The sequence below is a fragment of the Dipteris shenzhenensis genome, chromosome 17, assembly GCF_047967505.1.
Source record: "Dipteris shenzhenensis isolate YYH24624 ecotype China chromosome 17, Dip_SZ_1.0, whole genome shotgun sequence".
Taxonomy (NCBI): Eukaryota; Viridiplantae; Streptophyta; class Polypodiopsida; order Gleicheniales; family Dipteridaceae; genus Dipteris; species Dipteris shenzhenensis.
Window position 1 is genome coordinate 46,822,531 of NC_141612.1, and position 12,677 is coordinate 46,835,207.

Consider the following 12,677-nt stretch of genomic DNA (forward strand, 5'->3'; position numbering starts at 1 on the left):
AAGCCGATGCATCCTAATGTGATACTAGAGATGATAAAGAATTTACTGAATGATGGGTGGGAAGTAGCATTGTCTCGAATGGGTTTTGCTGCTGAGAACTTGCTACGCCAAGGTAGAAATGTAAATGTCATTGATACCCCCCATCAGATTGAGTTCTTTGACACATATTACAGTGGTACTACCTTCTTTGAAGAGGAAAATGTCAAAGAAGAGGGTAGTGAGGAAAATATCGAAGACCCTCGAGGGTAGTGAGTCTGAGAGTGATGATTCTAGCTCAAGTGATGATGAGGATGAAAGCTCTGAATCTAATGACTTATGCCAAGAAGAAATTCGCACAAAGAATAAGGGTGATCAATTGTCAACTAGAGTCAAGGAGTTCTACTCATCATACGAGAGGGCCCACGGTAGCAAGAAGTAGTAGTACAGCACGTCGTAGGAAAAGGTAAGGCTAAAGAGATGAAAGCACTTCCTTTGAAATTAAAAGTGAGGAAGGCACCCTTGATCTTGGGTGAAGGACATGCAAGTAGATCAAGCAAGGAAGCCTTACCCAAAGAAGGTATGGACGAGACAAAGCATGAACAGGAGGAGTTACCAAGAGGCATAGATGGTTCTTCAACCATGACCTTGCAGACTCCAAAGTAGCAAACTAGTCAAGTGCTTGGAACTGAAGAGCAAACTACCGAGGACCTTGCTCCTGAGACTCCAGTCTTAGAGCGGCCTATTAGTTAAGACCTTGGTAGTCAAGGGCGCATTGAGAACATTGGTATTGTCTTAGAGCAGCCTATTAGTTAGGACCCTGCTAGTTAAGGGCCTAGTATTGAGGACATTGGAATTGAGGAACATGATGGCTGATGTCTTTGTAATCACAAGTTTTGAGCTTCTATGTAAAGCGAATATCTAATAAAAAGTTAACTACTTTTTTTATTTCTTTACTCTCTGATTATTGTGTATAAAGATTGTTTATGAGGTCCATTTTATACTTAATGGTGTATTTTAAACTTTATCTCAATGTATTTTTATAGTTAAGGGTGTTTTTTAATACCAAGTGAGGTGTTTATGTACACCACTTATACATAAAAGGATTTATGTGCACTACCTTTCTAAGGGGTTTATGTATACCACCTTTCTAAAAGAAATGGTCATAAAGGTGTGTGCACACCATGTATACATAAAGATGTTTATTTACACCACCTTTTTAAGAGAATTGGTCATCTATTGATGTTCTTAGGTGATAGTAGCTCAATTCATAAGAAGTTATGAAGATGTTTATGTAGACCACCATAAGAGATTTGTTTATGCATTGATGTTCTTAGTACTTAATCACCAAATCTTTTGTTTTGAGTTGTCAAATCTAGTTCAAAAAACAACATTACTAGTATATTCAAAATTTTTGGCCCGTGTTTTTTAGTCCATTTCTCAAATTGGACTTTACACAAGTCCAAAATTTTTGAATAGTGTGTTATGCATGAATAACCATAGAGAAAGAATATACATTTCTTTTTAAAGAAATAGAGAAAAAGTTTAGCTTGGTGAAAATGTAAATACACCAATAGCAAGGGCATTAGTGGAACAACACTATGCCATGTGCTGACTAACTCAATGTTTTATAAGAGGTTAGACACTTAAGTATACTTTTACCTTTTTAAACCTCTTTACCCAGCTGAGAGATACTCTGATAGTTGCTGAAATTGTGGTGTGGACATTAGTGGACCAGCACGGAGCCACATGTTGACTAACTCAACGTTTTATAAGAGGTTAGACACTTAAGGATACTTTTACCTTTCTAAACCTCTTTACCCAGTGATACTCTGATAGTTGCTGAAATTGTGGTGTGTGCAAGGAAGTAATCAATGTCTAAACATGTGCTAAAGGCAAATGGAAGACTTTATTGCCAATGAGAAAGGCAAGGAAATCGGATGTGATATGATGAGTGTGGTTCCGTGGTAAAAGTTTCGTCCTTTGGTGTCAAAAAGGAGGGGCAACAATGTCAAGCTGCTTTTTGCAATCGACCACGTCTATGGGGGACACCTCAATCCCAACCCAGCCGCCTCCGTTCTGTTTGCGATTCACGGTCGATTTAGTTGCGTGCTTAAAGGCGAAAACGTGATCTGATAGTCGATCCGGGGGCGACTTGCTAAACAAAAGCGTTGGACTCGCGGCAGATGAGATAACTGGTCCACGGTGCAGGCGGCGAGCGTCGAAGACTACTCAAGTAAAGCATGACTTCAGCTGTGTGTACTGTGTGTGCGTGAGAGTGAGAGAGAGAGATCCTTTGTCGGTAATGACACATTTGTCCATCATGCATGAGTCGGAGACGAGGAGGAGAAGCAGACTTGCCTCCTACAACAGAGAAGCGGAAGATTAAGGTCGTATCAGTCGACGATTAGAATGTTGCAGACAATAATCTGCTGTCCTCAAAGGATCGGTTGCAGGATCGGTGTCTCCTTGCAGACAATAATCTGCCGTCCTCAAAGGATCGGTGTCTTCTTGTAGCTTCATAGGAAACTTTGAAAGCCACCTTCGCCATTCGTTGCCCTGCTACATAACAATCCCATAACGGCAAGTAGATTGCAATTGCTTGTCTAATCTTAAGTAGATTCGTTGGAACCTTGCATATAACAAGTTATAGCTTGTAAAGCAGTCTATCGCCTCTCTCTTTCTCTCTCTCCGTCTCTCGTTTTGCTCATCCTTTCTGTCTTGCCTTTTCGATTGCTGATATTTTGTATTCACCTCCTCATTCTTACAGAGCTACTCATCGACTTCATCATCTTCTTCATCTTCTTTGCTATGATCATGTGATGATGGGTGCAGGTGACCCCTCAATCTCTGCTCGACATTCCCGCTTTCCCCTTCAAACGCCACCATCCCTCAAAACCAGCTCAAGACCATCGGTCATCGATGATCGATCTCCTGCACCCACCACCATCTCGATTCTCCTAAATCGCGTATATAATTCAACATCTAATTATACCTTCCTTTTCCAAACGGTTGCCTGCACTCAATCAAACACCTCATATTCTTCAATCCAACGCATTCCAGCTAACGGTCGCCGCCTCTGTCGTACACGGGCCTGCTCATCTCCATCCACCACCTTCGCTTCCGAACCCCTTCGCCCCACTACTTAAGCTCGCCTTGCTCCATCTCCAATATTCACATTACTGCTGCACTGAGCCATGGATCCCCCCACCAGCTCCTCTGCAGCTACCTCTTGCCTTCTCCTCTTCACCCTTATCCCTCACCTTGCTAGTTGGCTGCCCACTTCTTCCTCTTATTCGTATTCGCTACAAAGATATCGTAACGCACCCATCGTCAGAGAGAGCTCTACTCAGAGCATTATTCTGAGTAGCACCCCCAAAAGGATCACCCAAATACTGGATCACTTCGCACCCGAGGTGCATCTCCGCTGCAAAATATGAGTCCTCCATCGACGTGAAAAACCTTAGGGCTAGCTCGCGTAATACCAAACTTAAAAGAGCGTACACGAGAATATGTTCTAATCCTGCTATTTAGTAGCTTAATGCGAAGTACTGAATCTCAATCGTTTAATCCTACATTTCTTATTTCTAATGCGTTTATTCGGGATGGAGGCTTCAGTCTTTAATCTCTTGCTCCCGCAGTCGGAACTAAGTCTCACCTTCTGAATCAGGATCATTCCATCTCGGTGGCAGTTAGTTTATATACTCGATAGATGTAATGTGGCTATGCGTTAGCAACTTGCATGCTCGCTGCAGGCAATCCTACCCTCAGCATGGGGACGGGACGTGCTTTCCTACGTCCATACTTTACGTATCTCCCTATCATATCCGGCTCATGTTCTATTTAGCTTCATCGCTTTACTGTCAAGTCAGTCAGTCTTGGATCTACGATATTGATCTGAACTTGCGGTGACTCCTCATGCGCTAGACTTTTAGCGACCGTCACCCACATTACACATTGCACATATGGCTTCCGGTTTCTGTACCTTCTCGCTCCACAATCCTGTACAGGATCTCTATAAATTTCCAAGAGTTTCTGGATGTCTAGAGTCCGACCCAGGAATTGGCACGAAGAACTCTTCAAAAGATGCACATCTTCCCATTTTCCGTGCTCGAGAAAAATCTGTTCGGAATCTAAATATGACATCAGCATGTGCGACTTTTGATGTTCGTTTTCTATGCCAACCTACGTTTACTGTCCCCTTCCATAGCTGGAGTAAGCATCCACGATGACCCTAAATTCCATTGTAATGGAAGGGAAATTTTGGAGATAGGGGACAGTATCATATCATAAGTCAACAATCCCGTCCATTGAATGGAATGTTTGCAAAGATAGGACTTTTTGAAAATCTTGATTCTTATTAATGATCATTATGTTTTGTATTCCAAATTCGGTGGAATTTCTTCGTTACTTGTCAAAACAGTAGAAATTTGCTGGAACTTTGCTTCATCGAGCGCTAACGACGGTGGCTGTTGACTTATTCATATACGCGTATACAGGATACCTCAACGTTTCCGCAAAGATATTTCGAATTCTTAGACTACTTTGATGCCCCCAATGGTCCAATCTTCCTGATAATATGCGGAGAGAACACATGCAGCGGCCTTTATAACGATTATACAGCGGTAAGAAACTCCATCTTTAAAGGTGAATTTGCTTCTATGAGGCAGATGTAGTTTGCGTACGTCTAATCTTTTCACCTTTGATGAGATTTTTACCCAATTCTTGAGTGTAAATAGACGCCATGACAGTGACATTGGATCTTGACGTTCAGAATAATTTTATTTCCAGGTTCTAGCGAAACGATTTGGGGCTGCTTTGGTTACTCTTGAACATCGATATTATGGAAGCAGCTACCCTTTCTCAAATTTCACAACGAACAACCTCAAGTACCTCACCTCGAAGCAAGCTCTATCTGACTTGGCAGCTTTTCGAGATTACTATCAGGTATTGGTGTTGCTATCACGCTACTGTTCGCTGCAGGGACACTGCACCCACTAATCTCAGTTCAACACTGCTGTAAGCTGAGTTAACAGTTTCCTTCTATGTGAATTGCTGGATAGACTGCAAGGGGACTGATTGATCTCTTATTCTTTCCTATCACCCTTGATGGATTTTGGATTCAGAGTTTTTAGATTATTCACAGATGCTGATTTTCAAAGTTGACGGCTCTCTATGGACCTTGCAGAATCAAATCAATCATAAGTACAACCGATCTCTTACCGATGAGAATTCTTGGATTACTTTTGGTGGCTCATATCCGGGAGCTTTAAGCGCTTGGTTTAGACTAAAGTTCCCACACTTGACACGTGGAAGCGTTGCTAGCTCCGCTGTCGTTCATGTTATAGAAGACTACGTTGCTTATGATGAGCAGGTAAGATGCAATTCAGTCTCGGATTTTCTTCGGGTTAACATAACAAGGCCCCGTTATGCTGATCGCGCTATTTGCTTGACATTTTGGATTTCAAATATACAACAATGATCTTTCTCACACCGGTACAAATTCGTAAACTTTACTGCACAGAAGGCACAAGGACAACTTTTACTGTTTATATGTCAGAAAGCTTATACGAAGGTAATTACAGAACTTTTAGGCCATCTAGACTCAGCCAGCATAACTTACACCTGATCACAAAAAGGTTTGTAAGGTGATCTCTTAATATGGAATACCTACAAAATCAAGCCAGAGAACTCAATGTAACTGCTTGAATCTTGTCCAATAAGCATCTGAAAATGCGCATATTTATAAACATTAGTATGGGATGAATATTCAAATAGTCTTTCAACTCTACTGTTATGTGAATTGCCTACTAGGTCGATCTTTCACTCAAGAAACACCTCATTGTCACCTTAAATTGGTGCCCATACGGTGGAAGCATATTGCAATCTCTCTCTCTCTCTCTCTCTCTCTCTCTGTGTAAGCGCGCATACGCGCACACACACACTCTATATATCGTGTTTGTGTGTAGTGTGACAATCCTAGACCTTGTAGAATTTGGACCAATGGCTTGTTTTGGAAAGGTAAACGTCCCTACTGATGTGTATGATAAATAACAAATTTAGACAATTGGTGAACGGCTCAAAATTTTTCCCTTGGATTGAAAGCATGGCCAAGGCATATCCAGCTTTAAAAATGCTCATCCCCTTTCTACATTAGGTGGCAGAATCAGTTGGTCCGAATTGTACTGCTGCGCTGCAAGCAGTTAATGCTGTTGTTAATGAATATCTCAAGAAAAATGCGACGTATGTGAAGTCCCTCTTCAACGCAGAAGTGGTATGATTTTTTTTGAAAATGAATATGATTTTTTCTCTGTCAAAATTTTCTAAGTAATATTTGGAAATAATAGCAGGACTGTGATGCTTTTAACCTGGAAATTTCCTGGACAGATCGATGTAGATGCAGACTTTTTGAGTCTCTTAGCAGATGCAACAGCCTCAGCGGTATGAATTTATTCTTTTTTTTTACACGAGAAGTACAACAAAGCCTATAAGAATTTATATGTGTCTTTAATTAGTAAGAACTGTATCCCACCAAGGGCAAATCAAGGGTCACATTGTCTGCAACCACTCTAGTATAATTCTTATACTGCGAATCTAACAGCATGATCATTTCAGAAGACAAGATTATTTACGTCAACCGCAACAAATGCTGTAGCATACTGACTTCAAGGCTGGAAAAATGCTGCCAGACCTTTGACATGGGCCTGATATCAAATAAACTTCCTCCAAAGCTTTTTAGGAAGAGCGTCCAAAGTCATCGGTAGGAAGGATTGAAAGCAAGCTAGAACTTATTATATGAGTGGGACAAGAGGTTTTCTTAACGGGCATGCACAGTAGATACAAGACCCAGAAAATAATACCCTTAATTAAAAGGCGTGAGGAAGATAACCAAAGTACAGAGGAGAGATCAGTAGCCCCCAGAATGAACAAAAGGCGTGGGGAAGATAATAAAAGTACAGAGGAGGGATCAGTAGCCCCCAGAATGAACAATATAAGGACATAGCAATAAGACGAGGGAGATTTGTTAAAAATGAGAACCCATTGTTTGGAACCAAGTACATCCAACATTTACTAGCTTGACACCAAACACCAGAAACTTTCAATTGATTCTACAATGTAGGATTGTAAATGGTTTCGATCCTTTTAGTGGCTGTTTTCAATGTTAAATCTGGAAATGAGCATTGCAGGAGCTTCTCTTTCAGAAAGTTTTATAGAGTGTAGAGTTGTGCTTGATGTAACCGAGCCGCAGAATTTGCATTCATGACTAGAGAAAGGACTACACGATCTCAAATAATGTTCTGAAAGAGTTTTTCCTAGGGACAATAACTGTATTAAACTATGAATCTGATAACGTGATGTAAACTGAATAAATTATTCAGTAGATTAACATTTTTAGATAAGGAATGGATTAACTAGGTGACTTAGTAAACGTTCTGATTAGTGCTTTCCATCGTCTCAGGTACAATATGGCTTCCATGAGCTTTTATGCAGGCCACTTGTTGAAGCGTTTCAGTCCGGAAGCAGTATTTTGGTACGAACGCATCCTCCCAATTTATGCAATCGTATTCATGTCCTGTGCATTTTTGTGTGCTCTTTTTGTGTCTATGCTTTTAATGCTTTCAAAGTTCTTAAAAACGGAAACCCGAAAAACGTTCGTCTTATATCTACATTCAACTCGTAGCTTCCACTAAGTCTTTTTATTTTGGCATTGGAAATAGAGTGCCTATCAGAACTATGTCAAAACGATCATTTATGGGCAATTCGGTGTCACGCCTCTTGAATATAACCGAGAACACATAAAGGCGTCTTCTTTAGCTGGGCCAGACAGCGGTAAGTTTGTGTCTTTTTCCCACTCTGGGCGTTTGAGCTGAAGTCTTTTGCTATTCGTGCTTTCGTTATTATTCAAATGGTCTCTCCTCTCTCTCTCTCTCCCCCCCTCTCTCTTTCTCTCTCCCTCTCTTTCTCTCTCTCCACCTCTCTCCCTCTCTCGCTCACACACACACACACACACACTTTTTTTTTTTGTAAAAAAACACACACACCTACACAGACAAGTGCACCACCATTTATATTTGCCCCTTACCTAAACCCTCAAGATCAGAAACCCTACACCATACTTGCGTATATGATCATGATAATATCCTAGTGTCCTGGTTGTGTATCTTAGAGTATTATTTTTTTAACTTGTGTCTTTCAGGAGGAAGATTATGGATGTATCAGTACTGCACGGAATTCGGCTTCCTTCAGACAGCACCTGCAAACAACAGCGTTCGCTTCTCTCAATTAAACAAAGAGTAAGAGCTCGAAATATTCTTCCCAACGTCTCCTTTTCCTCCCTCGCTCACCAGAAATTATGAGGAAGAGGATAATGATACATCAAAATTTTAAACGAGGACAACGTGGCATGAGCTACCACTAATTAGGATAGTACACGTGCCTTCGTAGGTCACGCTTAGCTCGTTGGAACCCTGCGCCAACGTGGTTCGAAATCCTTATTTTCAACCGCTTATGGTAGACTCAGATTACCAACGAGAATGCATGTTATGCAAATGGTGAGAAGCTTTTGACAAATGAGGGGGACGCGACAGAATGGGTTACAATAAAGCGCCAAATATGTACATGAATGTCGCCGAGGAGTCTTGTCAACTGCCAACGAGGCGGCATTATAACTCAACGAAATTAGATGGACTGTATAAGTGCATTCGTGAGCAACTCTCCATGTAGACGCTGTTAAATATTTGCACCTGTATCCCATAGACTATAGATAGAAATCTCACAAGCAAACTGACGTGTCATCCGAGACTTCAGTAATTGACTGAGAATTAGATTGCAAGCGCTAACAAGTTAAGGAAGGTCGTGTGAATAATCCTAAAGAGCTGTATACTTTCAGGTACTATCTGGACCTTTGTGCCTATACTTTTGGCAAAGGAACAAGCCCAAAATCCGACATGACAAACCTTTATTATGGAGGAAATCGAATTGCAGGTTAGTTGAGCAGATATATTTCTAAGGACTTTTGCGATGATACCTTCATTAGTTGTTCTAGAGTGCAAAGTGCTCGGCATTGATAACAGTGCAAGCAAAATCCTGGCCATCCGACATGTTATATAGGTCGTACACGCACAGTGTTGTTTTTGTCCAGGCATTTATGAAAAAGGATCTCAACTGTAGTCCACGTAGTAAAGAGCTGTAAAGGTACTATCGACTTGCGAATGCCACGGTAACAGTCTCTAAAGCTATCAAACTTGGAATGGTCAGGGTCGAAAATATTTTTCACTAATGGATCTCAAGATCCGTGGCGGCATGCATCGAAGCAAGTCTCATCTCCTAATGGTAAGTTTAGTCGCTTGGTTCTTCATCCTAAGTTGCAGCGGCTACAAGATCTATTTGAAATTGAAGAATCGCAGTTACAAGATCTAATTGACATGATGCTGTGTTGCAGAGCCCGCCTTTGTGATCGGGTGCAAAAACTGCGCCCATTGCGTGGACCTCAACGGATGCATGCCACAACTCGCTTTCAACCCCGAAGGTAAATCCAGAATTTGCATAAATACGTCATTATACGTTAGGAGTGAACTAATAGAGTGTCGAACTGACAAGCCGAGGTAATCTTGCGATGAATGAACTCATGTAAAACAACGGCATGAAATTGTGGATGCAGGCGATGCGAGCTTGTGCGAGCCGCGAGAGAGTATAGATGAAGCTCGGAAACTCATCACTGAGTACATTGAGCTCTGGCTAGAGTCATAGAACATATCGGAAAATGTGAAACCGTGTATTTTAACTCCAATTTTATGTCCCTTTGTTTTTGTCTATCCCTATCTTGTATAAGTTTCAGCTTTGCTTAAGCCTTGTAGACTTTCAAACATACACATAGCCTTTAATAGGTTCATCTATTCTCTTACCTCCTCTCCTCATCCACACTCGCTGATTTTTGGAATTGCCTCTAAGGCAAACCTTAGTATTAGTTTTTCCTTTAATTAGGCCTCTATATTAGTCAATGTGAACTTTCTCACATACATGTTTTCCTTCAAATATCCATTCTTTTTGGGAAAGGCCTACCTCCAAGCCATCTTTGAATTACAATTTGATTTCATCAATGGCTCTAACAAAAAGAGTCTTATTATATATGTCTCGAGATATGTGAAACTTGGTTTGGATTTACTTTTTCCCATGCTTTCTTCACTTTTGTTCCATGATTGGCACTAAGGAAGCACTCTAAAACTATATTATACTTTTGTTCAATGGTCCATGATTGGCTCTAAGGAAACGCTCTAGTATACCTTTGTTCAATGGTTTGTGATGTTTTGCCATACTATGGATACTAGTCTTTCATAATAATTGTGTCTACCATGGAGAATAGTCAACATAGGGTTCAAACTAGCTTGTGTGTGTGTGACCATGGCTCACACCCACATAATACAAGACATGGATAGAAAAACAAAATGTATGAAAGGAATTTCTTTTAAAAAAAGCAATTTAGTTTGTTTTAAGAGTGAAACAAGTTGTGAAAAAAAAACAATAGAGAAATGTTTAAGCTTATTAGTATTCTTCTTTGTTCTAATCGTATATATAACAAAGAAATGATGATCCTTGTGAAAGAGAAGATTTATGGTAATCTATGTGCTTAAAAGATTTTTCTATTTTAGTTCAAACAACAAAAGGAGATAGTCTAAGAGATTACCTTCCTATGGTTCCATGTATGTACTTGTCATGCACATACATGTGTGCACACACATGCACATGCACATGCACATATAGTCATGAAATGTTGGATCAATGCACGATCCGGTGTAGCCAATCATGAAACTATTTTAGAGGCAATTTTGGGACTGCAACGTCACGCGCTGATAGGCGATATTTTGAATTTTGGGTGGACTTGTGTTCTTTTCGGAAGTTTTTTCGATGTAATAATAACCTTATATAATAATGAGATGCAATCACTACAAGGTATAGGCTGTTTTCTGACACAAATGCCGACCTTTTTTACACTAAAAAGATTTTTTTTAAGGGCAAAAAGGTCAGTATTAGTGTCTTTATTAGCGTCAAAAAATGTGTGTCGATATATACCGACGCTGGTAAAGATCGGTATATATCGACACTGGTAAAGCATCGGTATATACCGACCTTTAACAAAACATAGACAAAAAATTAGTGGGCATAACAACACAATGCATCCATAAATGAGCACACAAACATGTTTCCTTTTTTATAAAAAAAACTTACAGGTGCATCTATTTGTCCGTCTATTAGCGCACCTATAGACCTACGTCTATATAACAGACAGACGCGCCTATAGACATGCCTATAGACGTGCTATTAGACACTGTGTTGAAATTTAAAAAAACAGAAAGACGCGCTTATAGATGCTTTGTAGATTTTATTTTATTTTTTAAGCAGAATTTTGTGTGGTTGAATAGAATACTGTGTATGCTGTGTGGTTGCAAGAATCCCATTTTTACAGTGTGCAATTCAATTCCTACAGGCAACCGCATTTTAATTAGCATGGTTGGCATTTTAATTATCATGATTCCATGCATGTCTATAGTTGACAATTACAATTTCGAATAAAACATTATAACTCCAAAATGTTTAGTTCACAAGGCATTCATTGATAGAACATTGCACAAGGAAATTGAATGCCAAAAAAATAAAAGGAGTGGATATTAATTCATAGCCCAAAAAGTGCTTGTATATACATATAGCATGAAGCCAAGCCACCTGTGGCTTCAAGTACAAAAAATAAGAGGAGTGTATAAACAAGAGAGGCATGAAGCCAAGCCAATGGCTTCAAGTACAAAAACGAGTAGCTAGCACTAATTCTAGCACTACTTCTTAATCTAAGTCATCCGGGTCCTTGCTTCCTTCTTCATTGCCTTCTTCATCACCTTCTTCCTCCTCAGTATCCTCGTCTTCTTCCTCCTTAATATCCCCAGGGGCCTATAAACGAAGGACAACATGTATCAATGTATGAAAGATCAAATGTTTATTTAAAATATTGACATTATTTAAGTACTTTTAAATGCCTGATGGGCATTCCAGTAGCCCGGATATAGTGCTCCTCAGTAATCAAGCCCTCATCATAAAAGTGCTTCCGTATATGTATTTTGCAATGTCCATGATGGTAGGCTATCTCGACAGGAGTAGGGTACCTACCCATGATATCAAGCTACAAGATGACACAATTTGCAGAGGGGTTAGTACAAAGAAACAACCTCCTAATAAACCACATAAACACAATATAATTTGAGATCAATACTTACAAATTGGGCCTCCCATGATTCAATACCCACTGCTCCAAAATGCACGTTTTCATATTGCTCCATTTGGATCCTTCTTGCCTCCACGTGCTACAGATTAGGGTCCGCCTTCATTGCCTTGATTGCTTTCTTTCACTCGCGCTTATGAGTAGTGTGGGACTGGCCCCTTGGTGATTGATCTCCCTCTCTCCTGGCAATCTCGGCTAGTGCCTACCTCTTAAGCAAAGATCTTTTATTGGCAAGTATAATAGTAATCTTTGACTTTTCCCATTTCTCTATGAACTCAACATTGGGGGGATTGGGATACCTAGAGCATACAACATTGATGGTCTCATCAGCCAACCTTTTTGGCTACTCTTTGTGAAGATTGTGGGAGAGAGGGAAGGAGTCTCACTTGAGGCTTTTTCACAATCACAATGGGGGAGTACACACAAAGGTGGA

The 12,677-nt window shown here is 40.3% G+C and overlaps 1 protein-coding gene across 1 annotated transcript; it reads left to right on the top strand.

The window, feature by feature from the left end:
* Positions 1-3,173: 3,173 nt before the first annotated feature.
* On the top strand, positions 3,174-9,726 carry LOC147892193 (putative serine protease EDA2). Its single transcript, XM_087388587.1, has 13 exons — positions 3,174-3,392; positions 4,476-4,601; positions 4,768-4,923; positions 5,165-5,350; positions 6,134-6,250; positions 6,364-6,417; positions 7,436-7,507; positions 7,695-7,806; positions 8,174-8,270; positions 8,867-8,961; positions 9,235-9,309; positions 9,419-9,505; positions 9,638-9,726. The coding sequence occupies exons 1-13, from the start codon at positions 3,174-3,176 to the stop codon at positions 9,724-9,726; spliced, it is 1,485 nt and encodes a 494-aa protein (XP_087244713.1).
* Positions 9,727-12,677: the final 2,951 nt, after the last annotated feature.